We start from the raw sequence: 18,689 nt of genomic DNA, 5'->3' as shown, positions 1-18,689 counted from the left end.
CAAGGCAGTCAGTTCAAAACAACTTTCAAGGACTCCTGTTACCGTATTTTCCGCACTATAAGGCGCACCTAAAAGCCTTTATTTTTTTCAAAAGCTGACCATCCGCCTTATAATACAGTGTGCCTTATATATGGATCAATATTAAGTCGCAAAGTCTCGCAACTAAGGCAAGCAGCCGCCGACTAGATTTTCCCCCCAAAGGCAAAGTCGTCCGCGGTGTATGCTGGGATTTATATACCGGCGTTTCATTGGCTAACCAATGTGTCAATCATCATTTGAATCAGTCACTATTGGCTAAAGTTATTCTGAAGTAAAGGGGGCGGATCCTTTTGATCATTTACAGGCTCGCATAGATAGATAGATAGATAGATAGATAGATAGATAGATACTTTATTCATCCCCGAAGGGAAATTCACTTTTCCAGCAGCATCCCTAAGCTGAGAACAATCGAAAATAACTGAGAACAATCGAAAATAACACGGGAGCTGCTGGAGTGGCTGCCATTCGTGACGGCGCCGGAGAAACGATTCAATTTGAATCATGTACAAACAAACAAACAATTGAATCATGTACAAGAAACGATTCAATCTGAATCATAGGCTAAAGGGGCGAAACAAAGCCTGCAATTGGCCGAAAAAGATAAATGTGAATCACACGTTGGGTTGCACTACGGCATAGAGAAAACATTTTTTACTATTTTGTATTTGTAAATATTTGACTCTCCTGGATTGACTACACTCACGGTTGTAAGAAGACCATGGTTACGTATCATTATTGAACGTGATGGCTGCAAGAGAATTTAGGTGAGCTATGCGGCTTTCTATTTTCCCGGTATCTTGTCTCAGAACGATCTTGATGTTTCTGTGATGAGTCTATTTTGAAACTCAATTCAATTCAAAGTGTTTATTGTCATATGCACGGTAAAGAACCCCATTTGCCTGCACAATAAAATTCTTACTTTGCTGTCCACACAGTTGCCAGCAAAAAATCAAATGGAAACTAAGAAATGTTTGGCATTTCTTGAATCCCAAGACTTGAACCTTCCGAATGATATTTGGAACGATGCATTTGAGTGATTGGTGACATCGTACAGACACTGTTTCCGTACATGTCTGAGATACGTATTTGCTTCTTTGCAAGCTTTCGGAATGTTAAGGGGGTAATAAGTTGGACTGAACTATCTGACTGTTTTGTCCACGTTCCCATTGTAGCGCCTTATAATCCGGTGCGCCTTATGTATGGAAAATATCGGACCAAAAACGTTTTTTGGGGGGTGCACCTTATAGTGCGGAAAATACAGTAATTTAAAAACTGGACTCTATTCATCCATCCATTATCTCCACCGCTTATCCTCAGTAGGGTCGCGGGAGTGCTGGAGCCCATCTCAGCTATCTTCGAACAGTGGGCAGGGGACACTCTCAACTTTTTTGGGACTGGCCAATGAACCTAACATGCATGTCTTTGGAATGTGGGAGGAAACCGGAGTGCCCGGAGGAAACCCACGCAAGCACGGGGAGAACATGCAAACTCCACACAGGAGGTTCGAGTTTGGGTGTTTCATGTCCCTTATTTCTGAGTGGAAAGGGTTTTCTTTGCGTTTTTACAGATTTGCAAGCATACATATTGCGATCTCTCGTTTATTTCAGTTCATTGGGACCAGAACTTGAAAAATCTGGCAAGTTAACCATCCCCCTACCCCAACCCACCCGTTTTTTTTTATCATATGCTCTGTTGGCCTGTGCTAGCAGTAATGGTTAGATTAGGCTAATGGATCGCGGCCTGATGTGTGCTGTACTATTCAATCAGAAAAACAAAATAAAAGAACTGCCACGCATAAATCACATTTGCACTCTTGGTTCCCGCTTAGCAATGGTCGAGTGGGGATAATGAATCACGGATGCACGAGAGCGCTCCGTTTAATATTTTTCTCTTTTGCACTTCTTTCTCCGCTCTCTCACCCACTCTATTAGCTCTATTTCTATCTTTTATCACATGGTATAATTCTTTCTCCATCTCTTTCTAGCTTCTAACTTATTTCTATCTCTCTTCCCCTGTTTCTATTTCCCCTTTCTACCTTTGTAGCTTTTTTTCTATGGCCCTTTTATCTATGCATTACTCTCTCTCTCTCTCTCTCTCTCTCTCTCTCTCTCTCTCTCTCGACATTTCTCTCTCTCACTCTCTCTCTCTCTCTCCACATTTATCTCTCTCTCTCTCTCGACATCTATCTGTCTCTCTCTCTCTCTCTCTCCCTCTCTCTCATCTACTGGTCCGGCCCCTATGAACGTTTTCACCTACTATGTGGCCCCTGAGCTTAAATGAGTTTGACACCCATGAACCGATCTTGCAATTTCCCACAAGCGCACAAACCTGAAATGCAGCATTGCGCAATGGAGCTTTGAGCTATCTCTCGGGTTAAACACATTACGTTCCGTTTCCTTTTGATTCTTTTCAACTTTTGCAAGACTGGACTTCCCCCCCCTAAAGTGCACAAAAGAGCACTATGGGTGACTCCGAAGACGCGCCCACGTCTGGACCTTTTGGGCCAATTGCGTTTCCGGGGACGGGGACGCACGCCCAATGACGTCACAACGGAGGCCCCTCCCCCTCTCGGTTTAAATACACCTTTGAGTGCTCTCTTCGGCCTCCGAAATTTGGACTCCGCACCACATCGGTTCTTTTGTCAAGTAAGTTCCAAATATTTTAAAACTTTTCATTGATGCATCGATTAAAATGGACGGAAACGGAAGTAGGCCGGGCGGTTTTAAGAAAAACAAACTTAGGTTTAGTTCACAAAACGAGCTGCGCGCTTCTGCAGGACCCTGCAGGATTTTTCTTTCTTTTCTTCGCAGAAAACGAGTAGTGACGCGTCAGCATGGGACGCGTCAATCTTGTGACTTAAGAACCATTCGAGAAAATGCATGCACGTTGCAGAAAAGTGCAGCAAAAGCCGCTAGAACTTGGATTTTTTTGCAAATGAAACATCGTCATCTTATCGCATCGTTCGAGTGGACTTTGGTTTCTTACTTTGTACCTTGAACAGGATACTTCATGGTTCTTCTTATCAACTTGTAAAAAAAGAAGTTTTCGCAACTTGGTGAAGGAAAACCCAATGCACAACAAGTGTTTTCAATAAAATTTGGATACGATAGAACAAACATTCTGTCGGGGGCCGGACTGGTAGATTCAAGAGAAAGAAATAAGAGAAAGAGGGGGGTGAAAGGGAGAGAGGGCGGGACAAAGAAAGAAAACAAGAGAGGGAGAGAGCGTGAGAAACAAAAGAGAGAATAAGTCATGAGAGAGGGGGAAAAGAAAGGAGCAGGAAGAAAGAAATCCAAAGAGAAATAGAAGGACAGAAGGAGAGAAAAGAGAAAAGAAAGCGCAAAGGGTAGGAAGAGAAAAGAGAGAAAAGGAAGTTAGAGCAAAATAAGTTAAAAAGACACAGAGAGAGAAAGAAACGGCAACAAAGGAAGAGAAAACGAGAGACACAGAGAGTGAAAGAGAGAGGGGTGGAAAAGAGAGAGAGTGAGTGAGGTGAATGAGTGAGAGAGAGAGAGACAGAGAGAGAGAGAAATAAACACAAGTACAGTGTTTTTGTTCGAGGCACCTTGCTTTGGCATCATCAAGTCGACATATTTCAACCTGCAGCTTGTTTTTCTCTTGCGCTTCTCTGAGTGTTGTCTCGCGGGCCGAATTCAATCCCTCAACAGGCCTGATCTGGCCCGCGGGCCGCCTCTTTGACCCCTGTGATCTAAATCCTCAATTAATTGCAGCCTAAAATGTCCTTCAATGGTCTCGAACACGGAGCACCGAGTTCCTTCTCTCAATCTTTGCAGGGTTGGGTAGGGTTACTTTGAAATCATCTGACGAGTGTTATTTTTTTAAAGGGGAGTTATAGAGCCAAACTAACAGATCATTGCAAGGATCGTCAAACGATGCAGAAATACTTTTAGGCGGATTTTTTTTTCATATCTGTCTGCATTATCGTGTGTTTTGGAGTAAATATTTTACCAGGGTTGGGTAGGGTTACTTGAACTGGATTACTTTCAATGACTTTTGGATGACTCCAATAGCAAATATGCTAATAAAAGACAAAAGAAACTAAATCTGAATAAAATGATGACTCACAACACATGGTAAGCTTTCTCTCCTGGCTTTGATCTCTTTGATCTCCGGCAAAACGAAGATAAAATGCGACATAAACAAAATGAAAATAAATCCAAACAGCTTTTTGCCGTTCCATGTATTCCGTTACTCCCCAAGCCTGCACAAAATTGAGTCGTTTTATTCATATTTAGTTTCTTTTGTGTTTTATTAGCATATTTGCTATTGGAGTCATCCAAAAGTCATTGAAAGTAATGTGTTATTGTTATTGTATAGTGACTTGTTTACCTGACTGCCCATTTTGCACATCTGGTTAGCTGCTCCTCTTGCACTCTTTGCACTACTGTATAATACTATACATAGCTATAATTATTGAGTATATTATTAGTACTTCAATACTCCAACTCAATTCATTTTATTTCTATCTGTACATTCAAGGAAACTGTGTGGGTCAGATGTATCGACATTTCGTTCTGTATACACGTGTACAAGAAGGACAATAAAGTAGATCTGAATCTGAAAGTAATCCAGTTAAAGTAACCCTGCCAGCAAGTCACAGCAAGCCCTGTTTTTTTTTTTTCAAGATATCGTCACCTTGTTTGACTTTTGCTCTTTACTTCCTTAACATTCCTTCAACTACATTGAAAAAGATGACGAACCTATTCTATTTTTTAAGTAAAAGTAAGTCAATCCAACTATTGAAATGGTGATTTCCAAACCAGTGGTTGGACTCGAAAGCGGAAAACATTTACAAAAGGTAGAAGAGGAAAAACGTCTTCCTCATACTTGCCCAAGATGGTGGTTTGCCAACTTCCTAAATAACCTGTTTCTCTTCTTCTAGAATGGCTCACCAATTTCCATCCCTCTCTCCGGAGCAGAAGAAGGAGCTCTCGGAAATCGCCCAAAGGATTGTGGCCCCTGGGAAGGGGATCCTGGCGGCCGATGAGTCAACCGGTCAGTTTCCAAGATGACCGATGTCGTTAAAGGGACAGTGTCCATATTCTGCAACCCCCTAGTGGTATATCATTAACTAAAGAAAAAAAACCATATTGGTTTAGATCAGGGGTGTCAAACTCATTTTAACTCTGGGGCCACACCATAGAACAAACATTCTGTCAGGGGCCGGATAAGTAGATTAAAGAGAAAGAAAAAGAGAGATAAAGAAATAAGAGAAAGAGGGAGGGAGAAGGAGAGAGGGCGGGATAAATAAAGAAAAAGAGAGAGAGGGAGAGAGAGGGAGAAACAAAAGAGATAAAAAGAGAAGTTGTGAGAGAGGGGGAAAAGAAAGGGAGCGGAAGAAAGAAAGACAGAAGGAGAGAAAAGAAAGCGCGACGGGTATGAAGAGAGAAAGAGAAAAGAGAGAAAAGGAAAAAGACACAAAGAGAGAAAGAGACAAAGAGCAACAAAGGAAGAGAAAAAGAGAGACACAGAGATTGAAAGAGAGAGAGAGAAGGGGAGAGAGAGAAAAATAAATACAAGTACAGTGTCTTTGTTCGAGGCACTTGGCTTTGGCAACATCAAGTGGACCTATTTCAACCTGCAGCTTGTTTTTCTCTTGCGCTTCTCTGAGTGTTGTCTCGCGAGCCGGATTCAATCCCTTAGCAGGCCTAATCTGGCCCGCGGGCCGCCTCCTTGACACCTGTGGTTTAGATAAAGTACACAAACTTTAATTTAAACGTGCATTTTTAAAATTCATGTTTGTTTAGGTGGCTCACATGATTTTCAGGTATCTTGCTGCAACACAGCAGAAGTCCGGGCTAAAGAGAGAAGAAAAATGTTTTTGGGTCACCTTGAGTCTCCATAGTTTGTATTCTTCCTTGTGACTTGTAGCACTCGTTTTCAGTTGCAAGACACAATACCCTAATCCCTCGTTTATTGCAATTAATGGGGACCAGAATTCTCTGCAATATGCGAAAAAACACCTAGTAACTTTCATTTTTAACATGCGCTTTGACAGCCGGGGATAATGGATTGCAGTTACACAGGTGCTGGCCATTTTAGGTGGAAAGAACGAAAAACAGAGCTGGCACACACACATGACAGAATTTTTTTGTCTTGGCCCCTGCTTTCTCAGCAATAGTTAGCCGTGAATAATGGATCACGACCACTAGGGTCCTTCCAATTTTTGGTGAAACGGATAAAAGAGCTGCCAGAGATGACACAAACGTGCTGTCTTGGCCCCTGTTTTCAGCAGTAGTCGACCATAGATAATGGATCGCGGCCACGAGGGTGCTGTCCATTTTATGCAAAAATGATCTGCCAAGCATTACACAAATGTGTACACTTGGCCCCTGCTCTTAGCAATAGTAAACCGGGGATAAATGATCACAGCCAAAATAGTGCACTTTATTATAGGTAGGCTACAATGGCACGCTTAAGCGGCTCGACCGGGAAACTAAATGAATGCACAGTCGGTCCCTGTTTTCAGTAATGGTAAACTTGGGATAATAGATCGCGGCTACTTGGATGCTTTTCATTTTAGATGGAACAAATAAAAGAGCCGCCACTCATAGCTCAAATGTTCTCTGTCAGCCCGCACTAATGATTCACCGGGGATAGTGGATTGCAGCCAAAACAGTGCAATTCATGATTGGTGGGCTACAATGGCATGCTTCAGTAGCTGGAGGAAACCAGGAATAATAGATCCCAGCACCAGCTATGCATTTCCTCCCTGAATAAGCTTTCTGCTGGTCCCGCTTACAGCAGTATGCCATTGGGGCATAGTGGATTGCAGCCGCACAAGTGCAGACCATTTTAAGCTGATAAACAGTGACTGCAAAAGAAAAAAGTCAGAAAAAATTGAAGTTTGGTCACTTTGAGTCTCCGTAGTTTGTATTCTTCCTTGTTCTTTTCAGCATTCGTTTAAAGTTGCATGACACAAAACTGGAGTGCAGTGAGGTAATTTATTTGGTTTCATGCTGTCCGCTGCCAACATTTTTGACATAGCAAGCACACCGGTCTTTGCTCGTCTCCCTCTGTGGTCGCAGTGAAGCTTCGTGCTACATTCGCTTGGTCTAACTTCCTTATGTTAGCTTTCAGGAGGAGACTTTACCCAGTCTCTCTTCCCCAGCTCTGAAACTGTATTCAATAAAATTTTTCATGGTGACAGGGAAAAAACTATTAAAACTGTAGCCTTTACCAAATTGTTCTAATTAGTTATCTGACTTAATTAACCAAACACAAACTTCATGCTCCTAACAATGCATGCTCGTTTCTTGATGGAAAAAATGAACAAGAATAGCCGACATTTTCACATGGGGGCAGATTTATTTTCTTAAAGTATTTGACTAAGTGAATTCCATCGAATTAGCTGAATTATTGTTGAATTCGTCTAATTAGTCTTCGTCGAGCCTCCCTCTCATTCTCGATCTGATCTACCATCTCTTCTCCTGTCTTCTGTCTTCTGCCCACGTCTTTTCACAAGCTGGGGTGTTGGCTCCTCCCTTATGGGCAGGGTTGGGTAGGGTTACTTTAACTGGATTACTTTAAATGACTTTTGGATTACTCAAATACCAAATATGCTAATAAAAGACAAAAGAAACTAAATATAAATTAAATGATGACTTACAACACGTGGTAAGCTTTCTCTCCTGGCTTTGATCTCTTTGATCTCCGGCAAAACGAACATCAAATGCCACAGAAACAAAATGAAAAGAAATCCAAACAGCTTGCCAACATCATTTTTGCCGTTCCATGTATTCCGTTACTCCCGAAGCCTGCACAAAATGGAGTCATTTTATTCATATTTATTTTCTTTTGTCTTTTATTAGCATATTTGCTATTGGAGTCATCCAAAAGTCATTGAAAGTAATCCAGTTAAAGTAACCCTACGCAATCCTGCCCATGGGCAGGCAAGAAACTCCCCACGTGGCCTCCGCCTAGTCGCCACCTCATCTGACCGGTGCGTCACGAAGGCCGCTCCCATGGGGCAGGTCAGGTGCCAGCTTCACCACCTCCTCGCCGAAAGGCGCCGCCACGTCTAAAAAACTCACAAGAAAGCTTATCAGAACAACTTCTCCAAGCAATATCTCCTTTCCCGCATCACAGGCTCCTCCGGCGTCCACCCTTGTCCCAGTTCTTGCCGTTTTCTGTATACATCATTCTTGTGTAGGCCGCACTGACCTCAAGCCTTCTCTGTGAAAAATCTTGCACCCAACAAATGTGACTTGTATAAAATTGTATAAAATCCTTTATAGTCAAATGCACTAACATCTAGTAGTCAAATACACACGGTTCCTTTAAAAAAAAAAAAAGTAAATGACTGATGAACCTTTCCTGAAGGCACCATGGGAAAGCGTCTCCAGAATATCAAGGTGGAGAACACGGAAGAAAACCGCCGTTGCTTCCGGGACCTCCTCTTCACATCTTCCGGTCCCGTCCCCGACGCCATCGGAGGAGTCATCCTCTTCCACGAGACGCTCTACCAGAAGGCCGACAGTGGCAAACCCTTCCCGCAAGTCATCAAAGAGAGGGGCATCGTTGTGGGCATCAAGGTGAGCCGGAAAAACGCTCTGAAATTTAGGACTGAAAACTCAAAATATAGTCGTTGTTAGGAAATAAACTATTCAAAATGTAGCGTTCACCAAATTGTTCGAATGAGTTATCTGACTCCATTAACCAAACACAACCTACATTCACTCGCTGGTTTCTTGATGGAAAGGATGAACAAGAGACCGGCATTTGCACACGGGGGCAGATTTAATTTCTTAAAAAACTTAACTAAGTGAACTCGATCGAATACGGCCGAATTAGTGTCGTCAGAGTCTCTGGAAAACCCTTCAAGTTCTTTAGCTTTCTTCTTTTTGGCCATCTTCTCCCCGCACAATAGCGCGCCGGCTCCTCCCATGGGCGTGCCAGGGAACCCCCCCTGGGCTTCACCACCTCCTCGCCGAAGGGCATCGCGATGTCTGTCCTTGTGCGTCTGGCCTTCTCCGTTAGCACTCACAGGAATTGTGTTATCAGAAGTACATCTGATGCATTCCACACAGCCTAACCTTCTAATGGACCTTGAAGAAAAACAGTCATTGAATATCTTGCATTAAACTCATCTCATCTCATTAGCTACACTGCTTATCCTCAGTAGGGTCGCGGGGGTGCTGGAGCCCATTCCAGCAATCATCGGGCAGGGGACACCCTGAACTGGTTGCCAGCCAATCGCAGGGCACACGGGGACAGACAACTCACTCGCTCATTCACACCTAGGGACAATTTAGACCGGCCAATTCACCTGAAATGCATGTCTTTGGAATGTGGGAGAAAACCGGAGTGCTCGGGGGAAACCCACGCAAGCACGGGGAGAACATACAAACTCCGCACAGGAAGTCTGGAGCTGGATTTGAACCCACGCAGGAGGTTCCCAAGACATGAACTGTGCCGCACATGCGCTAACCACTGCACCGCCGTGCTGCCCACGCATTAAACTCAATAAATGTAATATTCAATCGTATAAAATCCTTTATAGTCAAATGTATAAAATCCTTCAACCCTTAAGTGAAAGTTCCTGAAGTGTATGGTCCGAGTACTTCCAGACTGAACACAACTACCACGCCCCCTCCCACACCACTTCAATCGCTGCAGCAATGCTGACAGTTCTCCTGCGCCTATCTTTCTTAGCTTGCATTTGGATGTGACGCTGCACACATTCACTCAGCTTCTTTGGACATACAATACGAGCCCTGTTATGAGTGCATCCTGATTTTTATTTAAACGCTGGAGGATCTTGGCCATTGTACTTCAGCTCAACTTCAGGGTGTTAGCGATCATCTTGTATCCTTGGGCAGCCTTATGTAGTGCCACAATTCATTTTGTTAAGGTCCCCAGAGAGTTCCTTGCCATGGTGTGCCATCTTAGGAGTTTCAGTGATCACTATGGCAGAGTGTACTACAAATTGAACACACTTGAAACAGAAACGTGATACCATCTGGTTTAGAAAATACACACTTTTGGGGAAGTACCCCAAGCCCACCTTACAGGGGTGTAGTCACTTTTGTGACTTAATGTAGTAACTGAAGTAACTGAATTACCTTTAATCGTAAAAGTAACTAGTTAACAGAGAAAGTTACTATATCTGTTACTTTAAAAAGAAGTTGTTGTGCGTCTTAATTGCAATAAACAAGGATTACAGTATTCGAATTCCCTGAGACAGTCCTGTATGTCTTAGTTTTACCTGTAAACCCTTTCTAATGTAGTTTACCGTGTCGCTACCAGGTTGCTTTTTTAAATACTAATGAACGCGGCAGTAGCTCAGAAGGTATAATAGTCATCTTGGGACCAAAGAGGTCGCAGGTTTCGATTCCCGGCTCCTCTAAGGTAAATGAGCAAGCGTCCTTGGGCAAGACACTGAACCCCTTATGCCCCCGATATACAGGTCGATGCCTTACATGTCTGACTCCGCTATCGGTGTGTGTGTGAATGGGTAGAGTTTGAAGTGTATCGTACCGATTACTGATTAATTCGGGTGAAATGCTTGAAATGATTTCCATTGCCGTGCTTCCTGGCAGTCTGACTCAACGGACCTCTCTTTTAAATGAAGGATTTTCTTTTAAAACGTGACGCCACTCATGATTCATTCTTAAGACCCATTATTACGCCCCAGTGTGCACAATCAAGGATTGAATTCTGAAATGAGAAGTCAAACATTTACAACTCTTTCAAAAGGTCTACAAAAAAATAGGCCATAGTAAAATACACAGTTACAAAGGTTTTAGTGCTGTAAACTGGTCGGATATCTGAAGTGCTTTGGAGGTCTTCAATGACTGGTCCATTTCCCATTCCTCCACCAGGTGGACAAAGGTACAGCCGGTCTGAATGGAACAGACGGCGAGACCACCACGCAAGGTAAAACCAGAACTAAATACTTTAACCTCGGCACATAAAGAGATAATGGATTACGATACTTATATTGTTTGTGGCAGGTCTGGACGGCCTTTCCGAACGCTGTGCCCAGTACAAGAAAGACGGCTGCGACTTTGCCAAGTGGAGATGCGTTCTCAAGATCTCGGAAAACTGCCCGACGTCTCTGGCCATTGCCGAGAACGCCAACGTACTAGCAAGATATGCTAGCATCTGTCAGCAGGTTAGCATCGCCGGTTCGGAGGCTTCCTGGTTAAGTTTTCCGCTATTGGCACTAGTGTAATAGATTACTGACATCTCCGGGTTTTGGCGGTGAAAGGGGGCCAGAACCACAATCAAAGTCAAAATTGATGAAATATTGTCACACCGAAGGGTTAAACTTACCTTGAGATGACGTCATTACTGAACAAAATAACAATTACAGATCTACAAATCATAACACAAGAAACATAATTGCAGTTGAAATGACTAGCTTTATTGTCGTTATACAAAATTAGAGGGCTATGCATGCTATCTAGCTAACATTTTAGCTTTTTTTGCTAGTGTTTAACTAAACTTTGGGCTCCTTTCTCGCTAGCTAACTTTGTTTTGGGCTTTCTATCCGACTATTTAGATGGTTATTCTCTCTTTTAGCTCGCTATTTAGCTCCAGTTTTGTTTTTTAAATGTTTACCTTTCTAGCTAACAATCCAGCTACCCTTTTTTAGCTATTTAGCAAGCCATCCGGCTACGTTTGATATTTTAGAAATGTATATTAGAGTGACAATTCATAACAATTATAGATCTACAAATCATAACACACGGCACATAATTGCAGTTGAATGAATGGTTTTATTGTCGTTATACAAAAGTGGAGGGCTATGCATGCTATCTAGCTAACATTTTAGCTTTTTTTTGCTAGTGTTTAAACTTTAGGCTCTTTTCTCGCTAGCTAGCTTTGTTTTGGGCTTTCTATCCAATGATTTAGATGTTTTTTCTCTCATTTAGCTTGCTATCTAGCTCCAGTTTTGTTTTTAACTGTTTACCTTTCTAGCTAAGTATCCAGCTACCTTTTTTTTAGCTATTTAGGGGGCTATGCATGCTATCTAGCTAAAATTTTAGCTTTTTTTTGCTAGTGTTTAAATTTTGGGCTCCTTTCTCGCTAGCTTGCTTTGTTTTGGGCTCTCTATCCGACAATTTAGATGTTTTTCTCTCTCATTTAGCTTGCTATCTAGCTCCAGTTTTGTTTTTAACTGTTTACCTTTCTAGCTAAGTATCCAGCTACGTTTTTTTTAGCTATTTAGGGGGCTATGCATGCTATCCAGCTAACATTTTAGCTTTTTTTGCTAGTGTTTAACTAAACTTTGGGCTCCTTTCTCGCTAGCTAGCTTTGTTTTGGGCTTTCTATCCGACTATTTAGATGGTTATTCTCTCTTTTAGCTCAAGTTTCGTTTTTAACTGTTTACCTTTCAGGCTAAGTATCCAGCTACCTTGTTTTAGCTATTTTGGGGGCTATGCATGCTATCTAGCTAACATTTTAGCTTTTTTTTTTTTTTGCTAGCGTTTAACTATACTTTGGGCTCCTTTCTCGCTAGCTTGCTTTGTTTTGGGCTCTCTATCCGACAATTTAGATGTTTTTTCTCTCATTTAGCTCGCTATCTAGCTCCAGTTTTGTTTTTAACTGTTTACCTTTCTAGCTAAGTATCCAGCTACCTTTTTTAGCTATTTAGGGGGCTATGCATGCTATCTAGCTAACATTTTAGCTTTTTTTTGCTAGTGTTTAAAATTTGGGCTCCTTTCTCGCTAGCTAGCTTTGTTTTGGGCTTTCTATCCGACGATTTAAATGTTTTTTCTCTCATTTAGCCTGCTATCTAGCTCCAGTTTTGTTTTTAACTGTTTACCTTTCTAGCTAAGTATCCAGCTACCTTTTTTAGCTATTTAGGGGGCCATGCATGCTATCTAGCTAACATTTTAGCTTTTTTTGCTAGTGTTTAAACTTTGGGCTCCTTTCTCGCTAGCTAGCTTTGTTTTGGGCTTTCTATCCGACTATTTAGATGGTTTTTCTCTCTTTTAGCTCCAGTTTTGCTTTTTAACTGTCTACCTTTCTAGCTAACTATCCAGCTACCTTTTTTAGATATTTAGCGAGCCAGCTAAGGAGCTAATTTAGAAATGAATATTAGAGTGGGTGCCCTTTGCGCTAATAAGTAACAAAAAGTAGCCGGAAACTTGAAAAAAGTTGGGAGACCCCTGGTAATGGCCATATGTCTTGTTACAATGACAATAAATTCTATTTGATCTCTTACCAGAATGGACTGGTGCCCATTGTGGAGCCAGAGATCCTTCCTGATGGAAACCACGACTTGCAGCGATGCCAGTACGTCACCGAAAAGGTAAGGAGGCCTACTGGATACCTTAATACGTGCAATTTTTTATAGAAATAAAAGAAGGTGTACGGAATTTGGAACTTTTTTACTCACCGACGCCATCTCCTGGCTAGTGTCATCACTGCAGCCGTAGTCTATGACGCACGGGCATTTCTTAGAAAATCTTTTTTTCGTCTTGAAGTTTGGGTAGGCGTTTAGACTGTACTACAGGCAGGGTTGGGTAGGGATACTTTAACTTGATTACTTTCAATGACTTTTAGATGACTCCAATAGCAAATATGCTCATAAAAGACAAAAGAAAGTAAATATGAATAAAATGACTCCATTTTGTGCAGGCTTGGGGAGTAACGGAATACATGGAACGGCAAAAATGATGTAGGCAAGCTGTTTGGATTGATTTTCATTTTGTTTCTGTCGCATTTGATGTTAGTTTTGCCGGGGATCAAAGCAAGGAGAGAAAGCTTACCACGTGTTGTGAGTCATCATTTGATTCATATTTAGTTTTGTTTGTCTTTTATTAGCATATTTGGTATCGGAGTCATCCAAAAGTCATTGAAAGTAATCAAGTTAAAGTAACCCTACCCAACCCTGGTAAAATATTTACTCCAAAACACACGATAATGCAGACAGATATGGAAAAAAAATCCGCCTAAAAGTATTTCTGCATCGTTTGATGATCCTTGCAATGATCCGTCAGTTTGGCTCTATAACTCCCCTTTAAAAAAATAACACTCGTCAGATGATTTCCAATATGGCCGTTAGCCTCTGACCTTTTTGATTGACAACTCTCAACAAGTTGCAGGCTTTTTTTCACAGCTCGAACCAAATTACCAACTTCGGCTTCAACATTATTTAGCCCATAGTGACCGATTCCAAATGAGAAGACAGCATACGCAGATGGACGGAGTGTATTCAAATTAGACCCCAGTGTGCACAATCATGGATTGACTTCTGGAAAGAGAAGTCAAACATTTACAACTCTTTCAAAATGTCTACCAAAAATAGGCCACAGTAAAATACACAATTACAAAGGTTTTAGTGCTGTAAACTGGTCGGATACCTGAAACACACCAATTTAAAAAAAAAGTGACGTGTCTGGTCAGGTTCTGGCGGCCGTGTACAAGGCTCTGTCGGATCACCACGTGTACCTGGAGGGAACGCTGCTGAAGCCAAACATGGTTACCGCCGGACACTCTTGCACCAAGAAGTTCACCCCCCAGGAAGTCGCAATGGCCACCGTGACCGCTCTGAGGCGCACCGTGCCTGCTGCCGTGCCAGGTGAGTGATTAAATGACGTTTTTTGACGTTACGGTACTTTTACGTTATAGTAATTCAGGAGTCTTAAAGTCAATTGAGTTGGGGACCGCTAAAAGTAGGGTTCGGGTGAGGTTTTACACAAAATAACACTGATACAAGCATTCCACTGTTCTTAAAGGAACAGTGTTTTATATTTGTCCAGTAGACGTCGCTGTCATGTTAGTGCAACCAAAAATGGGTCCAAGGAAGATTACAAACGACTGAATGTGAGCAAAAAGCACCCTTTTTCTTCCCATTTTTACCTAGAAAGACAAAAAGAAGGGTAAAAAAATATGGGTTGAAAAAAAAAAAGAATAACAAATAGGGAAGAAGAAATAAGAAAATGAGGCAAAAAAGGAAACTGGGAATAAAAAGAAAAGTAGGGAAAAATAATGCAAAACAAGGTAAATTAAGAAGAAATAAGGAAAGAAACAAAAAAGTAAATGAGAATTTCTCTTCTTTTCTTTTTAAAATTGTTCTCCCCTTTTTTCTTTTTATATTTTTTCTTTTTTTTTCATTGTCCTTTTTATTTTTTAATCTATTTTCATATAAAGATCTCGACCCCATGTTTACGAACCAAAGTTCAGGCGTCCCCCAGTCGGCAGCAAGAAGGGGTGAGGGGAGGGTGCATCCACCTTTTATAGCCAACGTGACTTTTCTGAATTTTTCATTCTTTTTTCTCTTCCTTTTTTCTCAGCTTTTCACTCCTTTTTCATTTTGGTATTTTTTTCTTTTTTGTTCTATTCCCCCCCATTCCTTGAAGTCATTTTATGCATCATTTTACATCATATTTGGTCATATAGGGATGAAAGAAGCAAAAACAAGCTGAAGAGCCGTTTAGGACCCGAAAGAGCCGGTTCCTTTTAGTGAGTTGAGCCGAAGAAGCCGGTTCTCAAAAAAACTCTACTGACTTTACTCAACTTGGTTCTACTTCGACCTTGACTTCCAAATACCGCATTTAGAACACAGCGTCAGAGGAACCCGTGTATTTTGACCTTCATGCACTGTAACTTTGACTTAATTATCTTTTTAATGAGCAATTTGGAGCCCTGATTTTTGTGAGCCGGCTCGATTTTCTTGCGCGTGGAAAAGCTCTGGGTAGTGCCCAACTGCGCACACACGCAGCTTAGAGGGAACATTGGCGCAGGGGTGTGGAAATTGCAGGACAGGCTGATTGCTTAACCTTCTCTTTGGGTAACTTTCCAGGCATCTGCTTCCTGTCTGGAGGCCAAAGCGAGGAAGAAGCTTCCCTCAACCTGAACGCCATCAACCAAGTAGCGCTGTTGCGCCCTTGGAAGCTGACCTTCTCGTACGGCCGTGCTCTGCAGGCCTCCACTCTTGCGGCCTGGCAGGGAAAAGCCGCCAACAAAGCGGCAGCGCAGGAGGTTTTCTGCAAAAGGGCTGTGGTGAGTGGAGCAAGTATTTGGTTCATACTATAAGAATGAGGTTAATACAAGCGTAAACCTGATGGGATCGACTCTCAAAAACTACAAAAATGGCCGGTTCTCCCAATTGTAGTTCATGAACAACCGAGCGTAGTGTCCTTTGCTTTATGGGTTGATGTGGCTAATGTTCCTAGCGCAATGCTTGAGTCAAGTCATGTTTATTTGTGAGGAGTCTCTAAGGGCTGCACAGACCCCACAGACTATTATGACACCATCCCCTGATCTAAAACCTACATGAAGGCAAGGGAAAACTCAAAAACCTCAACACGAGTCAAGTCATGTTAATTTGTTTGTCCCTTAATAACTAAGAGTCTCAAAGGGGTGCACAGACAACAAATTATTGCAAACTACAGACTATTATGACACCATCCCCTGATCTAAAACCTACATAAGGGCAAGGGAAAACTCAAAACCTCAGCTTGAGTCAAGTCATGTTTATTTGTATAGCCCTTAATCACAAGGAGTCTCTAAGGGCTGCACAGACCCCACAGACTATTATGACACCATCCCCTGATCTAAAACCTACATGAAGGCAAGGGAAAACTCAAAAACCTCAACACGAGTCAAGTCATGTTAATTTGTTTGTCCCTTAATAACTAAGAGTCTCAAAGGGCTGCACAGACCAGAGATTATTGCAAACCACAGACTATTATGACACCATCCATCCCCTGATCAAAAAACGACATGAGGGCAAGGGAAAACTCAAAAACCTTAATATGACAAAAATGAAGAAACCCTGAGAAGTCATGTCATGTTTATGTGTGACGGACCTTGATCAAAAAGAGTCTCAAAGGGCTACACAGACCAGACTATTATACCACCATCCCCTGATCTAAAACGGACATGAGGGCAAGGGAAAACTCAAAACCTCAGCATGACTCGAGTCAAGTCATGTTTATTTGAAGCCCTTAATCACTGGAAGTCTCAAATGGCTGCACAGACCACAGATAATTGCAAACCAGATTATTATCACACCATCCCCTGATCTGAAACCGACACGAGGGCAAGGAAAAACTCAAAAACCTCAACATGAGTAAAATAAAGAAACCGTGAGAAGTCATGTCATTTTTATGTGTGACGCCCTTAATCAAAAAGAGTCTCAAAGGGTTACACAGACCAGACTATTGAAGACCACAGACTATTATGACACCATCCCCTGATCTCAAACCGACATAAGGGCAAGGGAAAACTCAAAAACCTCAATATGAGAAAAATGAAGAAACCTTGAGAAGTCCTGTTTAATTGTGACGCTCTTAATCACAAAGAGTCTCAGAGGGCTGCACAGACCACAGACTATTGCGAACGACGGAATATTATGACACCATCCCCTGATCTAAAACCTACATGAGGGCAAGGGAAAACTCAGAACCTCAACATGAGGAAAATGAAGAAACCTTGAGAAGGGACCGCACATGAGGTCATCCCCCTTCCGGGCTGCAATGGATGTTGCAATAAGAAGTTGGGAGATTTAGGGATACGCTTTGGCGCCTCCTACCGGACCAGGTTTTGAAATGACATTGACAGAAAGATGTTGATCGGCTCTTTGCCTACCACCTCAGCTCGCCTTCATGATTTAGGTTGGCTAACAACATGCTAACGTAAGCATAGCAAACATTTGATTGTAAAACATCAAGAGTATTCCATTGAAATGTTCAACCATATGTTAGCGAGCCACGGCTAGCAGGCTAACAATTAGCACCATTGTTTTTTCTATTTTCTGAAGTAGACCGTATTAGCATGGGTGGGCTTCACGGCTAATGCTAACACAAACAACTCACCGCTCGAATCCCCAGAGAGCGTGCAGAGTGTTTGAAACGAGCGTTTCACGGAGCGCTGGTCGAGACGTTCGTCGATGATGTTTGGGTCAGGTGTACCACGTGACCCATTCGGGAAATGATTAGCTAGCTTTGAGTCTAAATCAAAAGCTTTTCATAAAGAACCGGGTTTTAAGACCCTGCGTGTTCCTCCCCTTATCTTGCCTTGCGCAACTCTATTACGACGAGTAAATGATTTTCGAGAAGCTGTTTGTTCCGTGATGCGACTAAACCGGCTGATGATTAACCGTCTTTTCAGATCAACGGCCAGGCTGCTAAAGGAGAGTACAAGGCCTCGGGTTCCGCCCAGCAAGCCTCCATGCAGTCCCTGCACACCAGCAACTACGTTTATTAAAAAGATTCGATCCGAAGGGATGTCTCACTCGGACCCGAAAAGGAAGGACCTGGATGTGGTCTTAGCGCCTTGTACTGCTGTTTTGCCTTCTCCAATGAATAAATCAAGTGACCCAATTGTTTTGTTTTTTAAATGTAAATGGTCTGCATTTCTATAGCGCTTTTCAAGTCACTGAAAACCTTCCAAAGCGCTTTACAGTGTGCTTCACACTTACCCATTCACACACACACTCACATACCGATAGGGAATCAGCCTCCAAACGTTTTGAGGATAATCAAGATGCTAAATGGTAAATGGTCTGCATTTCTATAGCGCTTTTCAAGTCACTGAAGACCTTCCAAAGTGCTTTACAGTGTGCTTCACGCTTACCCATTCACACACACACACACTCACATACCGATAGGGAGTCGGCCTCCAAACGTTTTGAGGATAATCAAGATGCTAAATGGTCTGCATTTCTATAG

At 42.2% G+C, this 18,689-nt stretch overlaps 1 protein-coding gene across 1 annotated transcript; it reads left to right on the top strand.

Moving 5' to 3' along the window:
• The first annotated feature begins 2,519 nt into the window (after positions 1 to 2,519).
• On the top strand, positions 2,520 to 18,341 carry aldob (aldolase, fructose-bisphosphate B). Its single transcript, XM_088343906.1, has 9 exons — positions 2,520 to 2,684; positions 4,943 to 5,055; positions 8,383 to 8,594; positions 10,884 to 10,938; positions 11,016 to 11,176; positions 13,238 to 13,321; positions 14,419 to 14,593; positions 15,818 to 16,017; positions 18,130 to 18,341. Exons 2-9 carry the CDS (start codon positions 4,944 to 4,946, stop codon positions 18,223 to 18,225), a joined length of 1,095 nt encoding a protein of 364 aa, XP_088200032.1. The 5' UTR covers positions 2,520 to 2,684; position 4,943; the 3' UTR covers positions 18,226 to 18,341.
• The last annotated feature ends 348 nt before the right edge of the window (positions 18,342 to 18,689 follow it).

This window comes from Urocampus carinirostris, chromosome 9 (assembly GCF_059441175.1).
Source record: "Urocampus carinirostris isolate Australia breed hairy pipefish chromosome 9, RoL_Ucar_1.0, whole genome shotgun sequence".
Classification (NCBI taxonomy): domain Eukaryota; kingdom Metazoa; phylum Chordata; class Actinopteri; order Syngnathiformes; family Syngnathidae; genus Urocampus; species Urocampus carinirostris.
The sequence above is the reverse complement of the archived record's forward strand: the minus strand, read 5'-3'. Positions and strand labels throughout refer to the sequence as shown.

What these genes read in the sequence shown, in the direction of transcription:
- aldob (XM_088343906.1), top strand. Translation starts at nt 4,944, where the DNA reads ATGGCTCACCAATTTCCATCCCTCTCTCCGGAGCAGAAGAAGGAGCTC. An exon ending in GCATCGTTGTGGGCATCAAG is followed by an intron (nt 8,595 to 10,883) that starts GTGAGCCGGAAA and finishes TTCCTCCACCAG; the next exon opens with GTGGACAAAGGTACAGCCGG. An exon ending in CGTGCCTGCTGCCGTGCCAG is followed by an intron (nt 14,594 to 15,817) that starts GTGAGTGATTAA and finishes GTAACTTTCCAG; the next exon opens with GCATCTGCTTCCTGTCTGGA.